Source organism: Zosterops lateralis, assembly GCF_965231275.1.
Source record: "Zosterops lateralis genome assembly, chromosome: 6".
Lineage (NCBI taxonomy): Eukaryota > Metazoa > Chordata > Aves > Passeriformes > Zosteropidae > Zosterops > Zosterops lateralis.
The window spans coordinates 40,373,367-40,394,534 of record NC_139761.1 but is presented as its reverse complement, the minus strand read 5'-3'; the positions used below and the strand labels follow the sequence as shown (position 1 = coordinate 40,394,534).

Below are 21,168 nucleotides of genomic sequence, written 5' to 3'. Positions count from 1 at the left end.
ATTGGTGTGATGTCTGCATAGTCTAGTCAGGATCTGTGGTGCTATGGAGGCTGGCCTGTTCAAGGACTAGTCAGGACATGAAATGATGGACTTGTGGCTGGTGGCAATGCCTCTGCAGGACCAGGTGCAGCTGAGGGTGTCTGGGTCTGCTGCAAGAGCAGTATGACTGTGCTCCTCCTCTGGGGGTCACAGTCCCTGGGAAGTCTGCTCTGCAAGCAGGGCCTTGCCCATCAGTATGCAGTGCTTGGGTCAGCCTAACCATGCCTGAGTGTCCTGAGTGTCCAAACCAAAGTAGCCTCCTTGCTTCAATCCAAATGGAGTATTTGGCATTGGGAAGGGGACTGGACACTATGCAGCCTTTGCAGGAAGGGTTGGGTTGTTCAGGATGTGAGCACTTTGGCCTTGGGATGTATGTCAGTGGAGACAGATCATGCAGTCTCTCCTGAGAAGGTAGTTTGTGCCCCTGGTTCACCAAGCTGGCTGCCCTTTAGTGGCCTTTTTTCCATCCTTGGAAAGCATCTGCCTTTCGTCTGTGGTGTGCAGGGGCCCTAAGTGTCTCAAACAAACAGTTGGCATGTGGGGTTTATGCAGTCTTTTGTAACCTGTATCTTTTGTGCCTCTGGGGAAACTGGACCCTGGGGCTGGGCAGCACTAGTTCAGAATTAGGTTTTTTTTGTGTGGACGATGATTTCATCTCATTCACCTTACCTCAGGGAAGTATCACAGATAGAAAGCTTCCTCACTAGCAGTGTAAACCACTTGCTAGCTGGGCACAGCTGTGAAGAAACATGTTGTGACTGGATTATCACAGAACTCTCTGTTGGAGGCTCCTGATGAGGCTGGCTGTGCCAGTGGCTGCAGGAGGCTGGATGAGCAGCCAGGCAGCATTTGCTGCAGTGTTGCAGCTCATGCCCTCCAGCCTGCACTCTCCTCGCAGCTCCCTGCTGCTCCAGGAGGTGGCCAGAGCCATGGGATGTGGGCAGCAGAGCTGAAGGATACTCAGGCAGAGTTCCAGGCCTGTAGAGGCAAAAGGAGAGCAGTGAACAGAAAAAGGTCATGCTCATGCTTAACAAAATACTTCATAATGAAATTGAGCCCTGGTGAGAATAGTTAACTTTTCATTCAAAGTTGTATTTCCTACATCTCACTGTCAAATGCAGTTTGCTGAAAATGCTTTAGACTATCCTGCCACTGCTGCATGAATGCCTTGGTGCTGCTGGCTGTGGATGTACAGGTCATGTATGTTGTATTAAGGATCTCTGAATTACTTTAGGTTAGTAAATATTCACAGGGGCAGCCTGATCTGTGGGATGCAAAGCAGGGTCCCTCCTTAGCTGGTGCTAGGAAGCATCCTGACATTTTGCTTGGACCGGAGAGAGCATCCTCTAGGATCTCCTGTGCTGCAAGGCATCAGACTGACCACAGGACATTGGTGTGTCTCAAGGGTTATATATCTCATGGCTGCCTGAAGGCCTGATACACGTTTTGAGAAGTGACCACTAACGCCCAAAAGCAGCAGCCTGGCAACTGTGTGCTGTTGCAGGACCTCCTTCCCACCACACTAGTCTGGGTCTCTTCCTTCTCAAATACACAAACTGGTACTTTAAAAGTTCCTTTTATTTTGTGATCAGAAGTAAATAAGGGTTAATAAAAGCCAATTTTGGCAGTACCAATCTGCTGTTTAAATAATTACTGAAGATGGCAGAGAATCACAGGTAGCATGCATTAGGAAAAATGCAACTGCTTGCAGGCACATGCACAGTTGCTTAACATGAAAACCAGAATTGCTTGAGCCTCAGGCAGTCTGAGACACTGCCACTGCAGATTTGTTTTCTGTGTTTTGTGGGAAGTTTCAGCAAGTTTGTGACCTTATTAGTGTGGGTTAGTGGGATCATATGCAGGTGGGCTTATGTCTTTGTCTGTGCATTCACGTGGCTAGAGAAGGTAGCGTATTCAAAAAATTTGGCAGATTTCTTAAGCCAAAGAAATACTTGTATATACATTAGGAAACCTGAGCAAGGACTAATAGCAGCAGATGTCAGAGGAGCTGTATGCTCCCCTGCAGCCTCCTTGCCTTTGCTGAGGTTGCTGCAGCAGGGAGTGCTGAACAGAGGCAAATAGTGTAAGAGAGAAATAAGTTTTGGCTTTGACCTGTTCAGGTCTGCTTTGGGGTCTGCACGTGCTGTGATAGGGCCTCCTTCCTGGGTAGGTGTTGCAAGCTCATGCTGGTGGCAGCTGGAACCAGTATTACCAAGCCTTTTTCATGTCCTCTAGCAGGAATGTGAGGAGTGTGAGAGCAAATAATATGACCCTAGCAAAAGATCTCTGTCTTAGCAAGTTGCACAGAGAGCCAGTTGCTTGGAGTGGAAATAAATACATTTCGGCTGAGCTGAAATGTAGCTGTTTTAAATCAGGAAAATAAATCTCATGCCCTGAAAGTGATTTTTTTGTCAGCATTGCCAGGAGATCCCCGCAATGTGGTGGTGGGCTTTCCACTTGCAGAGCTGAGTTGTTTTTTTATGTCACACCCTGCTGAACTCCGAAATACAAAACCTTCCAATACTGGCATGTCCTTGGACAGCCAGCACTTATTCTCATGCCCATAAGGTATCCATGTTTCTGTCCTTAGATCTCAATTCTGCTTGCCTGAGATGAAGGAAGCAAGCAAATCTGTTACCAACTAAAAAAAGGAAGGCAGCGTTTTGGGGAAACAGACAGGCAGAGGAACCCTGCCGTATTCCAGATATTCTGAGAACAAGGGAGGGAGCCCTGGGATGTGAAGTGATGGTGGGGAGTCTAGAAGTCCTTGTTTCCATCACTAGGCAAAGATATTGTTGACTGGGGGAATCTGTCACCCTTGCTGGCAGACATCCCTTCAGATTGGATGTTTGTGTCATCCGTTCCCCAGCAAGAAACAGCCCCACTGGCTTAGTTTTCCCTGGGTGTCCATGCTCGTTTGCACACCATTGCTTATAACTCCATGCTTTCCAGCCTGGCTGTGTTGATGGCTCTCTCTGAAGGTCATTCTGGCTTCTTCATGGTTGTCATTCTGATGCAAGGGGGGGCACAGGAGAGAAGTTTGTGCTTCACACCTGACTTGTCCCCTTGCTCTCAGGTATGTCATCATCTCCCGGGAGGAGAGGGAGCAGAACCTGATGGCCTTTCAGCACAGCGAGAGGATTTACTTCCGTGCCTGCCGTGACATCCACCCTGGGGAGAAGCTGCGGGTCTGGTACAGTGAGGATTACATGAACCGCTTGCATAGTATGTCCCAGGAAACTCTCAACAGAAATTTCACAAGTGGTGAGTCCCTTTCTCTCCTCTCTCCTGATCCCCTTGGGCTGCCCCACAGTTGGGCCAGGTGTGGTGGGTGAAAGTAGGTTTTGCACAGGCTGTGTGAGGAGAGCTGCATTTCTAGAAGCAGAGCACCTCCAGGTGAGACCCCCAGCTCTGCCTGGCATAGATGGATGGGTGTACAAGGAAATTAAGAAACCCACAGTCGTGGAGATCATGAAAGAAAGATTTATGCTGTGGTGTGTCTTGTCGTGTGTTGTGTTGTGCCATGTTGTGTGTGTGCTGCAAGGGCCTGATTCAATGCCCAGGGATTACAGAGCACCCCTGTCACAAGACTTTCTGGCCTGAAGATTACCAAGCTGATGATCGTACAAGACAGCATTAGGTTTTTCCTCTGAACATGCTGCTGTCTCTAGCTCCTGTGAGCAGACTGTTTGAGGGAACTCTGGCTGGTTTTGTGTCCATATGAATGAGATTTCCTTGGTGTGTTTGTATGTCCATTTTCCTCGTTTAATTTATCTCCTCTTTCTTCAGAAAAATAATTTGGGATCAGCGCGACATCAGCTCCTTAGTCTCACAACCTTAGAATGTGTATACAACGTACAGGAGGCTTTGTACTTGTCAGACTGATTCTTCCTTGGATAAAAATTGTTATCTTGTCTAAAGAATAGCAAGGTTGAAACAAACCCAGCAGTCCTTTGGGCCCACGTATTGTCAGCAATATAGGAAGCTTTAGAGGAAAGCAAAAATTCTTAATACATCTGTTCATCTGTACAATGCTGATACCTGAAGTTAATTAGGAGCATTTCTTTCCAGGCTAGGTGCAGAATGACAGGGCCTCAGAGGGGCAGCCACACTAAATATAACTTTGTAATTATGATTCCTGAGTATATTATTACACAGCTGCTGTTGCTGCCTTGACTTGGTAAAAGGTGTCTCCTCTTCAGTGATGGGGTGGACAAGATGTCCTGAAAAAGCTGATTTTCTCTATCACCTTAGGGTTGTTACGCACTTGCAGTGTTACATCTTGGTGGCTGTACTTGGGCAATTCCCGCTTCTTAATTAACATTGGTATGAATTTGCTTTTTTTATGTTAATGAACACCAATGAGTGATTAGGTAGAGGCTGCAGTGATTTTGCTGCAATAACATGCACACACTAGTCATCCAGATGGTTTAGTGCTTTCTGAAAGTACAGCAAGACAGAGTCTGTGCCCTTGGAGCAGCTGCTCTACAGGGGCACCAAGGCTACAAGCTATTGCCCTGCCATGCAGATATGCCTTTAGTCCTGGTTTGTCATGGTGTCATAGTTTGTGAGAGCTGCAACAGTAACTCACAGCCTGCTCTGTGCTACAGGTGTGGTGAGCATCTATCTCAGGACTCTCCAGAACCTGCCACAGCCTAATGCACCCTCAGGTAGAAACTCATGTGGCTACAGAGACCATTCCAGAAACCCCTTGACATCTTGGTGAGCTCATCCTGCTGCAAGCTGGGCTCAGTCTGCCTTCACAAAAGTGGTGCAGAGATGTTGTTAAAATGGAACATCATCTGGGCCATTGCTAGACTTGTGAGAGACATCAAAGCCCCAGCTGGGAGGGCACTGGGAGGTGGTCAGGAAGCAGCAAAAAAATCCGTTGAGTCACTTTCTATTTAAAATATTGTAAATCCCTGCAGATGAGTCTTGTCAAATGAAGTGGCACACTTAACGAATTCACAGAAAAATAACATGGTTCCTGGGTTTTGTTTCTATTGATAGTTTCTGACCCGCCTCATCATTGGAGTTGAGACCAATAATATGAGGGATCATCTTGTGATTTCTAGCTTTTCCATAGGGCTGAAGCACTCGGCTGGTTGGGGGAAAAAACACCAAGAAAAGAAGAACCGGTTCTCTAAATCCCTACCTCTTAAAGTAGTTGCTGTGGTCCATAAAAGGGGAAATACTAAGAGAGAGACTGAAAGCTTTGTCCATAGAAATTCTCATCAGTGTGTTGAAAATGAGATCTGTTGTTATGGATTCCCTAAAGAAGTGGCTGGGTTTCCCAGCCAGCATCCAAACCCATTGCAAAATCCCATCCATTCAGACCAGCCCTTTTTACAGTGCCTTACTCTAACTGTTTCGAGTCTTGCATCTTTTCTGCATTCTTAGCATTGCTCTCCTTAGAGAGGGAATGGTAGCTTTTGCTCCATAACTCTTATGAAAGCATGAATACACTTTAAGCAAACAAAACCAAAAATCAGCATAAAGCAGCGTCTTGTTTGGGAAGCCATCAATGCTTGAAGTTATTTACAAGATAGAAGAGTGATGGAAATTGAACCAAACCTATCGTCTTTTGAATTTCCAGGTAAGGAAATCTGGCTATTCCCTTTATTTTAAGCAATTAATAATTTGTATGAGGTTGCTTTAATTTTTTTTTTTCAATTACTGAATGGTCGTGCTCTCAGACTCCACCAGGACAAGCTAGATGTCCCATCCTTGGAGGGCATTCACCCGTTGTAGCTCAGTTGACAATGTGTACCTTAGGTTTTAAGCCTGCAAGTTGTTTTTACTCCTTTACCTTTGCAATTCTGGAGCAGCCTCCAAACTGAACGAGAGTAAAGGGGCTTGCAAACTTTGTGCCATGGTGTGCACAGACACTGGGGTTGTCATGAAATGGTATAAATCTCTCACTGCACTGCTGTACACTTGATACCTTTTACCAAGTCAAAACAGGCACAGGACTTCCAGCCAGCCAAAATGGCACTTAGGCTCTGGGTGTAGTTTCCACCATGATCAGTCATTCACCTCATAGTCCACTTCCAACTCAGGTTGGTTATACCTTTAGGTTAAACAAGCTGCCTGTAGCTTCTCTTCTCTTTGAGATGTGTGGGTTCTACTCTGCTGTGGTTATGCAGGACTGTCTCTCATTTTGCAGACATGCCCATTAGCAGGGCCTCTCCTCTTGCAAGCCTCAGTTTCCACTGAATTGTGTCAGTTCCCTGGCTTGTAACATAACATGCAGACCTGCAGGGATTCAGTCTGCCTTTTTGTTCTTTTTTTGTTTGAGTTTTAGATTGAGGGATATTGCTCGGTTCCCAGTGATAATCCCCACCCCTCATTTTCCATTCTAGGAGACAAAATGTTACAGAATGAAAAGTCAGAAAAGAATGTAGAAAATCAAGATGATGCAAGGGGAGCACTCCAGTTCACTACCTTAAAGCAGGGGAAGAGCCCCTACAAGCGCAGCTGTGACGAGGGGGAATCTCACCCCCAAACAAAGAAAAAAAAAATTGACCTCATCTTCAAAGATGTCCTGGAGGCTTCTTTGGAGTCTGCCAAGTTTGACGAGAACCAGTTAGCAACAAGTACACCACTTTCCCTCAGAAGAGCATCTAAATACCAGGCTGAAGACATCTTTGAGCAGTGTGGCAGTGCCCTGCAGCACGGCTCCCTGAGCCTCAGCAGAAACCAGAGTGAGAGGGAATGGAAGGTCCCTCACAGTTCCTCTTTCATCTCAGCCAAGGAGATAAGCATCCTTGAAGACGAGGAAGAAGAGCCCCTGTCTCTTCATGCAGACAGCCCAACTGAGCTGTCACTGGCCTCTGCACAAGGCAACTCCCATGAAATCCCCACCACATCCTTCTGCCCCAACTGCATCCGGCTGAAGAAGAAAATCCGGGAGCTGCAGGCTGAGTTAGACATGCTGAGATCTGGGAAGTTACCCGAGGCACCTGTGTTACCGCCCCAGGTACCCGAGCTCCAAGAGTTCTCAGACCCCACAGGTAAGCCTTGCCAAGTTAGAGCATTCTCCAAACCCTGCCTAAGGAGAGTAGTGAGATGCCTGTGTGCTGTGTACCCATCTAAAGCATTTTGCTCTGAGTATTCCGATAAACCTGTGGCTCCATGGAAGGTTCTTTGTCAGGTTTTGTGACTGGGTGGGCCAGGAGCTGATGCTGTGGGTACAGTGGAAAACACTGTCTGGGAAAGACTCTGTATGACAATTTGCTCTATTTGTTGCCATTGTAAATGATAATGCACTGCCAATAAAAAAGACATTCCATTGCAGACAGTTTGTTTGCTGTATTTTTGATGCATTCTCTTTCAGCGGAAGCCCCTCCACAATGCCTCACATGCTACTAAGAAAGTGTGAATGATTCTGGTAACACTGAAATGTGCTCTCTTTGTGTATGAAATTATGTCCTGCTGTGTCCCTTGTTGGAAATCTCTCTCTGTTTCCTTCATTGCCTTAACACAACCACGTGTCCCTTTCAGAAGATACATATCATTTCCTCCAGGAACACGCTGTCAAGCAGCCAGGAGCCTTCAGTAAAAGGAATATTTGGGTCACACAGTGTATTGTTCAAGTGGCCGAGATGTAGTGTCCTTTTTTGCTGTTCATTGTGGCATGTGGGAGATAAAGTTCTTATGCAGAAATACTGATTTCTTTTCCTTTCAAAGTCATGATTCAAATTCTATCCATAGTGTATTGTGGGCAGGAGAAGAGAGGTTGTGGCCAATTCTTTGGGCAATACTCTACTGTTACCAGCAGGATGCTTATCTAGCTCAGCAACTTTGTAAATACCATATTTTTTTTCCTTTTTTTTTATTTTTTTGTTACAGCTTCAGAAAGCATCATCTCAGTTCCCACCATCATGGAGGATGATGACCAAGAGGTGGATTCTGCTGATGAGTCAGTTTCCAATGACATGATTGCTGCTACAGATGAGCCTTCCAAGATGTCTTCTGCAACAGGCCGGAGGATACGGCGGTTCAAGCAAGAGTGGCTTAAAAAGTTTTGGTTCCTGCGGTACTCCCCAACACTGAATGAGATGTGGTGCCATGTCTGTAGGCAGTACACAGTGCAATCTTCTCGGACTTCAGCCTTCATCATTGGCTCTAAGCAGTTCAAGATACACACAATAAAGCTTCACAGCCAGAGCAACCTCCACAAGAAGTGCCTGCAGCTTTACAAGCTCAGGATGCACCCAGAGAAGACAGAAGAGATGTGCCGAAATATGACCCTGCTCTTCAATACAGCCTACCACTTGGCCCTGGAGGGCAGGCCCTACTACGACTTTCGGCCTCTGGCAGAACTACTGAGAAAGTGTGAACTCAAGGTGGTGGATCAGTACATGAATGAGGGAGACTGCCAGATCTTAATTCACCATATCGCCCGGGCTCTCCGAGAGGACCTGGTTGAGCGCATCCGGCAGTCGCCCTTCCTCAGCATCATTCTGGATGGGCAGAGCGATGACTTGCTTGCAGATACAGTTGCCGTCTATGTGCAGTACACAAGCAGCGATGGGCCTCCAGCAACTGAATTCCTGTCTCTTCAGGAACTCGGCTTTTCTACAACAGACAGTTACCTCCAAGCATTAGACCGGGCCTTTTCCAGCCTGGGAATACGATTGCAGGATGAGAAGCCAACCATTGGCTTGGGAGTTGATGGTGCTAACATTACCGCCAGCCTGAGAGCCAATTTGTTCATGACAATCAGAAAGACCTTGCCCTGGCTTCTCTGCCTTCCCTTTATGGTGCATAGGCCCCACTTGGAAATTTTGGATGCCATTAGTGGAAAGGAACTACCATGTCTGGAGGAACTAGAAAACAATTTGAAGCAGCTGCTCAGTTTCTATCGTTATTCTCCCCGACTCATGTGCGAGTTAAGGGTCACTGCTGCCACTCTCTGTGAGGAGACCGAGTTCCTGGGGGACATTCGAGCAGTGAAGTGGATCATTGGGGAGCAGAACGTGCTCAATGCTCTCATCAAGGATTACCTTGAGGTTGTGGCCCATCTCAAAGATGTCAGTGGCCAGACCCAAAGGGCAGATGCTTCTGCCATTGCCTTGGCCCTCCTGCAGTTCCTGATGGACTACCAATCGATTAAACTCATCTACTTCCTGCTGGATGTGATTGCTGTGCTTTCACGCCTTGCCTATGTCTTCCAAGGGGAGTACCTTCTTGTGTCACAGGTGGATGATAAAATAGAGGAGGCTATCCAGGAGATCAGTCGGCTAGCAGACTCCCCTGGGGAGTATTTGCAGGAGTTTGAGGAAAACTTCCGTGAAAGCTTTAATGGCATTGCTGTGAAAAATCTACGGGTGGCTGAAGCCAAATTCCAGTCAATCAGAGAAAAGATCTGCCAGAAGACCCAGGTGATCCTAGCCCAAAGGTTTGATTCCCGCAGCCGGACATTTGTGAAGGCCTGTCAGGTATTTGACCTTGCAGCTTGGCCCAGAAGCACTGATGAGCTCATGAGCTATGGGAAGGAGGATATGGTACAAATATTTGAACACCTGGAGACAGTCCCATCATTTTCCAGAGAGGTTTGCAGAGAGGGGATGGACACGCGAGGGAGTCTGCTGATGGAGTGGCGAGAACTCAAGGTGGATTATTATACCAAAAATGGTTTTAAAGACTTACTCAGTCACATTTGTAAATACAAGCAGAGATTTCCCCTCCTAAATAAAATAGTTCAGATCCTCAAAGTCCTTCCCACCTCTTCGGCCTGCTGTGAGAAGGGGCGCACCGCGCTGCAGAGAGTGCGCAAGAACAACCGCTCTCGGCTGACACTGGAGCAGCTCAGTGACCTGTTGACAATAGCTGTTAACGGGCCACCCATTGCCAACTTCGACTGCAAAAGGGCACTCGACAGCTGGTTTGAGGAGAAGTCAGGCAATAGCTACGCGCTCTCAGCCGAAATGCTGAGCAGGATGTCGTCTCTTGACCAGAAGCCGATGTTGCAGAGCATGGACCATGGCTCTGAGTTTTACCCTGATATTTAGGAAGGAATGCCTCAGATCAGATAATTTTTTTAATCTATACTCTAAACTTTGATATATTATATAAAATATATATATTATCTATATTAAGGAAAAACCCACACTGAAAATTTAAAACTTAAGACGATGTGCGTCTGATAGAAGCTAAGCAGAATTTTAAAGATTGAGACAATGTTTAGACATTTACTGGTGTCTCCAACCATGGCAGCTGCAATGTAGGTGGCAACATTTCATTCTTTAGAAGCATGTGCTGGGGCCATACTCTACATGTTCAAACCTAACAAACTATAAGCTAGACAACGGGTCTTTGTCAGCCTCATCCTCCCAGTGGTTTCCTTTGTATGTGTGTTGTCTGTTTGCTGGGTTGTTTTTTGTTTAATTTAGTTTTGTTTTGGGGTTGTTTGTTGGTTTGTTTGTTTGTTTTCCCCTCAGTTTCAATCTCTGCCTCTCTTTCCATTGTTCAGCCCATTTATTGAGCCATTTGAGCCTTTTGTTGGCAACCATCAGATTTCTGATTTCCGACAGAGCATCCCGTGTGTTTATGTTGCCCCCAGCTCCACCCAGTTCTCTTCAGTTGAGTGGAAGTTTTCTTCACTCAAAAGATTACTGACAGGAGAGAAGGGCTGGGGGCATAATTTTGGGGTTTTATTCTGATTTAGAAACAAATGCCTCCACTAAACTGTGATGCCCCTTTCTCAGTTCTCCCTACCTTTGGGCTGTAGAGTAATATTTGGCTTTCAGCTCCTTTTATGATAACCGTAGTACCAGTCTATCATACGTATGTTATTACATGATGTCATGTGCAGACTATAAAATAGCAAAATAGAGAAGGCAGGGGGAAATTTTTGCATTTATATTTTTATATTGTATGAGATAAATATATATATATATACAACTATTCATTCAAAACCAGGGCTGCTGTGGAAGCTAGACAGCCAATGAGTCGAGAGCCACCTCTGGGCAGAGATTCAAAGGCTTAAAAAATTATATTCTAATTTACATTATTTATACTATGTCTTTATAATCCTAGATTGTTGTGGGCTTTTTGTTTTGTTTTGTTTGGGATGACTGAAAGAAAAACCTGCTGCAGTTCAGTGGCAGGAGCTATCAATGCAAGATTATCTTGGATTATATTCATGTGTGATGTCCTGCAAAGGTTCACTTACTCTCTTGTGACCAAGGTAACATGTTCCACAGCACAGCAGACTGATGACAGCAGAAAGAAGGGATGCTCTGCTTCTTCCTGCAAAATATTTCTTCCTTTCTTGAAGGAATGCAGAGTCCAGCTGAAATGTGAATGAGGGACTTGCACCTTCCATCACAGAGATTGTTTTGTGGGCCTGGGGCTCTTCTTTGTTTTATTCTTTTAAAGTAAACAAGCCCCAGGCATCCACACAATATCACTTCAGGTTATAAAAGAAAAAAAAAAAATCACAAAAAAAATCCCAACCAACCAACCAACCAAAAAAGAACACCACACAAACAAAAAAGGTGCAAAAACTCCACAGATGCTAGTGCCTTGCCCTGCTGATGTGGCATGGACAGCACCAATCTGACCAGACCATCATGGGAGTGAGACATGTTGTCCAAGAGGTGTCCAAGCCAACATGTCTTCACTTCTCAGAGGGATGAGCTTTGTGCCAAGCTGTGTTGTTTGGAAACATGATGGTGGTATCAGCAACACTGAACCTTTCCTTTCTCCTGTTACCCCCCTGCCCTTGGTCTTGGTGCTAAGATATCTCTAGAACCGTTGCTGCTAGTTGATAGCTTTTCATTTATATAAATATATATATATATATATATATAATATTATTTTATTTTTTAAACTTTTTTGTTTGTTTTCAATGGAGATGTAGCATGTTTGGAACCGATCTCTCTCTGAGTCACTTTCACTGCCAGGGTTCACGCACTGTCTTCCCCGGGAAAACACACACTTCTACCTAGGTCTCACTCACCTCCTGCTAACCCCTTTGCCTTCAGCAGAACTTCACAGCCAGCACTGGCAGAGGTGTGCAGCCAAGCCACCATGGACTGGTTGAGCTTTCAGATCCCACAGGAACAGCTGAGCTGGTATTGGTCAGGGTTTTGGAAGTGTTTGCCTCTGTCCCTGTGGGACTGAGGAGGGACTGAGCCCACCCAAAGCACAAGTGGTGGCCTGTCCTTGTGTCCTGACACTGCCCCTTCACTGTAGAATGGGGCCTTTCAGTCAGATGGTCTGAGCAGAGCAGAGTGGACCCAGTGAATGTAGCAGTGAGGGCTGGTCCGGCCGGCTAGCAGGGGCTGGTCAGCACCTTCTGTAGCACTTACCCCTCGCCTTACCTCTGACAGCACCTGCAGCCTGAGGCTGGCTAGGGCAGGAGAGGGCACCTGCGCCAGGGCCACCTATCTGCTGCCAAATTGACACCAGGAGTGCAGGCGCTGGGTGCTCTTCCTTGTGGTCCTCATGGAAATGTCACAAGCTAGGCCAGGGCATCACACAGTTGCAACACAGGGGCATTGATATAACACACCTAGCAAGTGTGAAAAATGGTTTTGTTTTCATGTTTTCCTGTATTTTCTTGTAAATTATGTGATCAAATTGATCCATTCATCCTGAGGAGTAAAAATTAAACTGGAAGCCCTCTGCCAGCTTTGGGTGGTTGTTTGCCTGACCAAAAAGTAGGGACCTCTATACAAGGTGCTCATAGCTCTCCAGGTGTGGTGAATTGGCTCAGGGTGCTGCCACGAAGCTCTGGAGCTACTTCCTGCTAGGGAGGTGGCAGGGTCCCTTCCTTTTGAAAACCTGAGGAGATGTAAAAAGATGAAAAAGAGAAAAACTGCTGCTCCATTAGTTTCTGACGGGAGATGAGCAAGGTGGACACAGATCATAGAATCCATAGAACTCCATAGCTCTTCGTGGGTGGAGAGGAAAAATCACCTGCCTTTCTGTCCGCAGCAGCAAAAGCTCCTTGGCACAGAGGCCTATCAGAGTGCCTGGCCCACATGGAGGGACAGAACATTTGGGGACAGTCTCCAAACACCTTTGGAGAGAGGAAGGCTCCCCCAGGGCTTGTGCTGAGCAGCCCAAGAGGCATGTTTACTACTCCTGATCCAAGCCTCCTAAGTTTTGCCACTGGGGGGGAAATGGTAAGGTAGGAGTTGCCAGAGGCCTGTTCAGAAATTATTCTTCCAATTTGTCATCCTTCCCTTTGGTTCACTTGCAAATCCTGCTTTCAGCAGTTACACATTTCACCAGCAGCTCCTATTTCTAATGGTGCAGTGAAATGTGCAGCATGTGGTGATTTTCTCTGGCAGCCAGCTGGCACAGGCAGAGCACTTGTTCCTTTAGCAAATAACTTTGCTTGCAAACAGTGATTTCCTGCCACTGGATGTTGTGGATACCCGTGATGGGAAAAGTCAGAGACGCCTTACATTGGTGATGGGGATAGACAAGAGCTTGGCAGAGTAACTGGCCCAGCCCATCCCATCCCAGCTCCTCCAACACGATTCCCTGTTACCCACACATCAGAAAATAAACCTGGCCTTTGCCCTAGGGTAGTGCAAGTGCTTTGCAAGCTTTTGCTACAGGTTAACCTGCCTATATCAAACCTGTAGCTCTTACTTTCGTGGATAGTCTGTGGATGGAAACATGACTTCCAGCTTAGACAAGATAGGGAGGAGGGAGGAATATCAATGCACCTCTGGCTTCCCAGTGTTCCTGAGCCTTTCTCAGAAGCAGGTGTGTTTCTGTGCCCTGTTTGACTGGGCCCAGCCTGGTGGCAGTAAGGCCAGGAGGCAGCAGCCGGCATGGGGAGGGCTTAGTGGAGTGCTAAGGGAGAGGTCTCCATAGCTCCAAGATTTCCATGCATCAGGTTTAATTGATGCCTTTCCTGCTGTGCTGAGAGAGTGAGAGGAGTTGTTTTGAACATGTTGCTCCCAGCATCTTGAACTGGTTAGGCTGCAAAGACAGAGGGTTCAGTTTTTCTTGAATGAGCTCTTTATTGTCTCCTCCCCCTGCATCTTAGCTATGGCATCTGACTGTGAATAATGCACACTTCTCCACACCCTCGGGTTTGCATTTCTAGCCCGTGGGATTTTTGATTGCCAATGTCCCTTCCCCACTTTTTGCTCAGGCTCCTTGCCTCTTTTACCCTGCTGTGAAGCAGAAATCTGTGAAGCACATTTAGACATGTCCTTCTGCAGGGCTCACTTGTGTCCACAGGGGTCTGGACCCTCCAGCCACAAGACCAACCTCAGCAGGGATAATCCTCACAAGAGACCAAAGCTCTTCCCATCATGCCAGCAAAAGCACACGGAAGTTATGGAGGCTGCGAGGGGACAGGGTGGGCAGGGTCCTTGTGTGGTGTCTGCCTTGGGTCTTGAGCCAACTGCAGCAATGTCCCCCGTGCTGGTCACGCTTTTGCTGGTGTGACTGTTCAGACATGATTCAGGCTCGGTCCATCTCTTTCTCACAGCACAAACTCAACCAGATGGCCCGCGGAGTCTTTGGAGTCCCCCCTCCTTTCTTATCTCATGAGGATTGCTGTTTGTTTGACCAGTGCCTGGACAGTTGGCTTGCAAATAAGCAGCAACAGCCTCTGCTTTTGCAGATTCCCCTCTCAGCTTTGTCAAAAGAGGTCTTAAAAGCAGAGAAATGGTACGTTAATCCCCCAGCCATTGTATCCAATGCAGTAATGCCTATGCAATTCCTGTCTCCCTCGGAGACACGTATGATGTGTGTGCATGTAAGCTAGTGTATGTATACAGTACATATGCATATGGTCTATATATTGTATATACGCACATCCCAGTACATATACACACAGTACAAAAGATTAAAATCACATGCTTATATATCTATAAATGAAATCCTATATATTTATATATTTCTATGTTTTCGATAGATATAAAGATATAATATAGAGATAGATACCACCCTTGTGTAAGGCTGGCCCTGTGTTCTAGCACAAGGCACGTAACACTGAAGACTTTGGACTTTGGGATGGTTTTAGCCATACACTGAGGCCTACATTTACATGGATAGCATTCTATGGAGGGGGGCTTGGCTGTGTTTAGGGCAAGGGGTTTCCTTGCATGTTAATCAAGTGATAAATAAGGTTTGTTTAATAGTGGAATGTCTTGGTAGGGGAAAATGCTTGAGCGTCCTTCTCCCAAGAAAGCCTCTTCCTGAGGTCCTGTGTGTCCACGCTTGGACAGACACATATCCCACTCTCATATGCACTTTTGTCTCTCTGCATGGATGCGGCTGGCAGCTGCAGGCACTGGTGCTGTGGAAATGTGGCTTTTTGCTGCTCCACCTGGCATTGCTCAGCAGTTACCGGCACGCTGCCAGGGAGACCCTGTGCTGGCCAGCGCTCACGCGGCACCAGCGAGACCGTGAGTGCACTTGTGGGCATTGGTCAGCAACACAGCCGTGGCGCTGGGATAAAGGCAGCAGGAGAGCCAAGGCGCTTTTGAGTGGAGGAAGGGTTACAGCCACGCAGTTGGAAGTGGCAGGGATAGTGTATGGAGCTGGAACAGTGCAATCGAGAAGGAACTGTGAAGTCGGAGCAGTAAGGATGAGAGTGTGCAATCCCAATTGGGAAGGCACCTTCAGCTCTGTTGGGCTGGCCGCTGTTCTGCTGCAGGAGCCACTCTGCTCCCTCAAGTCTCACAGCTGCTCCTCAGCCCATGAGCAGCCTACCTGGCCAGGTGCCAGGGAGGCTTTCGGAAGGAAAGGGAATGATGTGATTGTACGGAAGACATGGTCGGTGTCGCATGTGTGCCTTTGGGCCCCAGCACCCAGCGTTCGGACCTTGCCAGGCTGAAGCACCAAAGGGTGCAGCCCTCTTACCCTGCCCATGCAAAGAGACATCTGCTTTCCTATGACCATCTGGAATGGAGGTGGATCTGGGCAGTGAATCAGCCCTCCCTGAGTATCTGCTGATTCCTGTGGGATGGACAGCTGTCTCATCCTTCTATCCCTCCCTTCACACACCCACTTGTAGGACACTGGCCCTGCTGCATCCTGAAGCCTTTGGCTGACACCTGAGAGGACCTGAGAGGTGCCTCTGGCCGGTCTGGCAGCAGGTGGTCAGTCAGCGAGCTGCTTCCCCCACAAAGGTTGGAGGGAAAGGAAAGCACAGATGTTTGCCTTTGCAGCTCCGCACCAGGCCTGGCAACCACTGCACTCCTTACCGTTTGTTTTATTTGTTGGCTTTGGTCGGGAGGAGGGTGAGCTGTAATTCCGACATCCGAATGGCTCGTTACACTGGTATTGCACGAGCAGACGCTGTGCAAGCTGCCCCCAAGCCCTGTCACACACCTCAGTGCCCTCTCCCAGGCCTCTCTCCTCCACACAACTGGTAATCCACCTCAGCCGCCCCTGCCCGGCGGCAGCTCCCCGTTCTGCCGCAGCCCCTCAGCCGCACCGCAGCAGCGGGGAGCTCTCGGCACCTGTTCCTCACAAACCTCAGAGACAGTTTTCTCACTCCGGCCCCCTCCTTCCGATGCCACTGACACTCGCGTAAGCTCAGCCCGCGGCCTCGCCTCCCACCCGCCCTGCTGGGGGCACTGCCGGCCGGCGAGGGGCTCCCATGCACTGCACCTCATGTCGAATAAGCTCGCTGGGCTGCGCGGGGGAACCATGTCTCATATGCTGTAATGTCCCAAATGCTACAGGAGGGCTACGGAGTTTTCTGCCAGTCATGGCATCCTCATAGACTCACCCGACAGTTAGCAAAAATGCATTTCTACTTCCAGAAAAGGAGGTTTTGTCTCAAACCTCTATGTATCCGCATCCAAGCACAGCCCTGCTGAACCGTTTCAAGCGATCTCTCACCCACCCACCCACTCACCCACCACACACACATATGAAATGAGAGAAAATATCTAGACGTCTATTACTATATATGTATTAATATGTTAATATCACTCTTTTGGAGACATTAAAATGTTATTACTTTACAGACTATGCTTTATAGTACCTGTGTGAAAGGACCTAGGACACTGGATACGAATAGAGCTATGTTGATATATCATAGTATGTACACGAGAACTTTCCTTTTGTCATATTATCCTTGTAATGTAAAATGATTGTTAATAAAAAAAAATTAAATTTATCAAGTTGGTTGCTAATTCTTTAAATTGTTCTTGGAGGTCAATGTAATTTTGCCAGACGAAGGGCACCTAAGTTGATGCACTCCTGTTTCCCTTAGCCCAGGACTACAAAGAGCAGATCCAGTGCTGATTAATCCAGAAGAGTCAGTTGCAGCCCCCTGAGGTGCTGGTAGTTCTCCCTCCTGAGTGACTGGTTCCCTGACATGCTGCATGTCTCTGTAGCCCCTCGAAGTCCTCACATTGGTGAGCAGGTCTAGCATGTCCTGTGATGGAGCTGCCTTATTTCCTCATGGGCTGGGTTATCCTGGTGTTGTGCCAAGGCCTGCAGCAAGGCAGACCAGGAGCTGGCACCTCCCAGCAGCCCAGGACTGCTCCGAGTCAGCACTGGCAGCTATGCCAGCACGTACTATTTTTGCGTATGGATGCAGAGTGGGTGCCTTTAAGGCTCTGTGCTCCCTTTCTGGTCAGGTACAGTGGCATTATCATTAGCTTTGCTATGTTGGGCTGGGTTTGTAATTTGGATTGACAAAGCTTTACATATGTGCCTGGTTTGATTTGAAGAATGAAGAGATTCCTCCTGAGCTCTAAATGCTCTATATCTAGGGGAAACTGGGTTTTTGCTATCCTTAAAAGAGAGGACTGATTTAACTTTGGATTCTTCTTTTTTGACACTGGGCTTGCAGATGATTAACTAAAGGTGCAACTTTTAAAACAGTTCAACGTATTAAGAGTATTTTTTAACATGGAGAGTCTTACATCTGCTAAATCATTGTGGGCAAGAGAGCCAACCTCTGAAATAAGTACATGTCCATGGATTAGCCCTGGTTGTGTTTGCTGACCAGACAGCTGAAAACATTGCCTCCATGGGCTGAGTCTGGCTGCTGCTGTGGATACATGTCACAGCAAAGGCACCACAGAAACTATGGATCATCCTTCCTTCACTGAGGCTCAGGTTTGCATGCCAGTGCAAGCAGGGACAACCTTGAAAAGGTTTACTCCATCCTTGGGTAACAGCTACAGCTAGAGAGAAGCCTAGGCAGAAAACAAAGTCCTTCCAGCACAAACAGTTGCTCATTCAGCTGTAAATGTGTCCATATGGAAGGAAGCAGAAAACAAGGAGCAAGCTGCGCAGCTGATGGTGTAGATCCTGGGTGTGGCACGGCATACTGTGAGTGTTGATACTGATAGTATTGCTGGGCTTCAGTATGTAGGGATGGAAGCTCTCTAATCAGGTCTGAAGGAATCCAATTTCCAATTGGCCCAGGAGAGGCATGCATGTAAGACCCATCAGTCCTCACACATGAAGGGCTGTGCAAAAATTTTGGGTTCAGAATGAATGCCTCCAAATTTTAATCAAGAGTAGCCACAGGGGCTGGAAGTGAGTGGCAATTTCTAGGCTGAGAAGTGAAAGTAGCCCCAAATTAGTCATCCAATAGGCCCAAATAGGCAAGGTTGTTTTAGTGACTTCCTCAAAGTCCACTTCAGAGCAAACCACATATTACACACAGTTTGTCATTTTCTGGCAGGTTTCACTGTAGTGATTTAAAATTGCTTATTTTTGAGCAGTAAGCAAGCCCGGCAAAACCCTGGTGGTTGTCAGAGCTTAGCTTCAGTTGGGTTTCCTGGGCATCTGTCAGTCAGCAGTGAAAACCTCATCTCTGGGGTTTTTACCTTTGCTAGTCAATTGACAGCATGAAGGCAGGAGTGCTTCACTTTCAGCAGCTCAACCATGTGTAAAGAGACAGAACTGCTTGTGAAATACATCACTGCATTGTAATTCATTTCCTACAGGCAATTTTGTGTTGTGGACTCTTGTTAGTCACCCTTAGCAGTGATTGGCCTCCTTGCTGGTAACTTCAAACCAAGGACTTAAAAGCAAGATCCCTCCATGCAAAGCACTATCTGAGCTTTTGTCAGGAATGGAAGCTTGCACAAGATTCATCTGATCTAGGGCTAAATGTGCCCTTCACTTTTAGGACCAGTGATTCTCACTTCAATATGAGTGAAAAGGAAATTGAAAAATTCCTCGGCGGTGGTTGTCATAGCATTAAAGCCTGACACACACTTCCCCAGCTCTGCTGGTGGATATGCTCCATGGAGATGACTGTTGTTAGCAGCTGGTGCTAGAAACTTCATTTAGCAAAAAAAACTGAACATGTTTCTTCCTGGGAGCAGGAGGTGTGGAGCCTATGATGCCAAGAGCTTGCAGGCATAACTGGAGGGGGTTTGCAATGCTTCCTGGGGCCTGTCCTCCCTATCTTACTCTCCTGAGGCAGAAGGAAAAGCACGTGGGTGGGTTTAAACAGGTGCTCCCCAAGAGCACAGAGGCAGGTGTCTGAGCAGTGCCAAGTCCAGCTCTGTGGTGGCACAGAGGCTGTTTCTGGCAGAACTGTCACCACACGCCACACAAATGGAGCTGCAGCTCATTTATAAAGGGCTCTAAAAATATCTGCTGGATAATCAAAGGCTCCCAAAGCACAGCATATGTGCCAGCTAGACTTTTTGACTCTCTGAAGTCTCCTGTTTGAAGTTGTTTTGATCAAGGAGAAAAACAAGTGTGCTGTCTGCATGGCTGCCAGACACCCTGTTTTGGGGACACTGGTAGTACCTCTGAAGGCACACGGGGATGGTAGAGCCTCACAGAGATGCCAGGGCTGGGATGGGGAGCCATGTGCAACAGAGGGTCAGGAGGGGCAGAGCTGCATTCTAGGCCACCACTGCACTTTGTGGTGTTCAGGAGAGCTGTCTGAAACTGAGTGGTGTGTTGGTTTTAGGTGTTTTCTCAGGGGCATCTTGGAGCCCTGTCCTCGCTGGGTTTATTCCATGTTCAGTGATCACTAAGGGTTCAGGAAAGAGGAGGAACCAGCTGCAGACCTTCAGGACTAGCACTGGCAATGACTGTGATGTAGCTGCTGAATTAGGTGCTACTCTCTCTTGGCAGACAGAGGATTACAGGACAGTCCCAGCTTGATTTTTAAATACTGTAAGAGGAAAAAAGCTTCTAATAAATCTAAAGTGACAATGAGCAGCAGGGTTAAGAGAAGAATGGCTCTGTGGCAGCTATTGCTGCTTTTCAATATGCTGAGCTGGGGATTACTGAGTAGCCCTGTGCGAAGTCCCCAGGTGGGAAGGATTGCCCCTGGCAGATGCACCACCCGTGTTCAGCTCACTGTGCAGCAAAAATACAGCTTTTTCCTTTTTTTTTTTTTTCCTTTTCTTTTTCTCTACAAAAAATTCTTCAATGCAATCAGTCTGGCTGTGCAGCTAACAGGCACCCCTCTTTGTGAAGCCAGCAACAGCCTGGGGCTCTGCAGACTGGCTTTGTTTTCTCTGCTTGTGCTTTAACACTGACTGTGATGGGTGAGAGTGCCCCCAAACTGTCAGTGAGGTAAATACTTCCCACTCCTGCTCCAAAAATCTTTTTCTTTTACTTTTATGTGCAGGTTTTGATCTGTGTGTCTTGTTAGGAACCAGCTAATTCTGGTGATGGTATTAGGTCAGCCAAGCCTGTTTTCCTCCTTACAAATACATGGTTTACAGAGTGTCATCAGCACCAACTTGAAAGTACAGAGATTGGCAAAAAACAAAATAATAATTAAAAAAACCCCTAAATTCACTTCTTAATTTTGTGTCAGAGATGGAACCAGTATCTGGGAAGAACCTGGTTCACAGATCCCATTCTCTAATCTTGTAGCTACTGGAAAGCCTATAAAGCTTTGTTTAGCTGTCACCTTGATGAAAAAGCCAATAGATTTCTCGTGCTTGCCTAGGACAGGACTCTATTGCTGACTGCTCCCCTTCTCATCATACGCCCATCCTTTGATGACACCCTTCGGAGCATCTTCTGTTGACTCATGCCAGCACTCTGTGCCCCTGACATAATCTGCAAGCAGAGGGAACTTACTGTAAAGTAAACAATGCAGACACAGCATTGGTACAGCTTGGAATTATTTACTTGCAGTGTTTTACATGTTGTGCTGTAATATTAGACACAATGGCTGAGCATCATGCTCTGTTT

At 47.1% G+C, this 21,168-nt stretch overlaps 1 protein-coding gene across 5 annotated transcripts in view; it reads left to right on the top strand.

Moving 5' to 3' along the window:
* PRDM11 (PR/SET domain 11) overlaps window positions 1-21,168 on the top strand; it is a 95,532-nt gene that overhangs the window by 31,746 nt on the left and 42,618 nt on the right. For 2 of the 5 annotated variants that reach the window (XM_083863463.1, XM_083863462.1), the window contains exons 6-8: window positions 3,116-3,303; window positions 6,402-7,052; window positions 7,891-11,660. In XM_083863463.1, the coding sequence (XP_083719589.1) occupies window positions 3,116-3,303; window positions 6,402-7,052; window positions 7,891-10,055 (3,004 nt within the window). In that variant the 3' untranslated portion in view covers window positions 10,056-11,660. Of the gene's footprint in view, window positions 1-3,115; window positions 3,304-5,454; window positions 5,636-6,401; window positions 7,053-7,890; window positions 11,661-21,168 lie in introns of those variants that run through there. The other 3 variants (XM_083863465.1, XM_083863466.1, XM_083863464.1) reach the window with 3 other exon arrangements.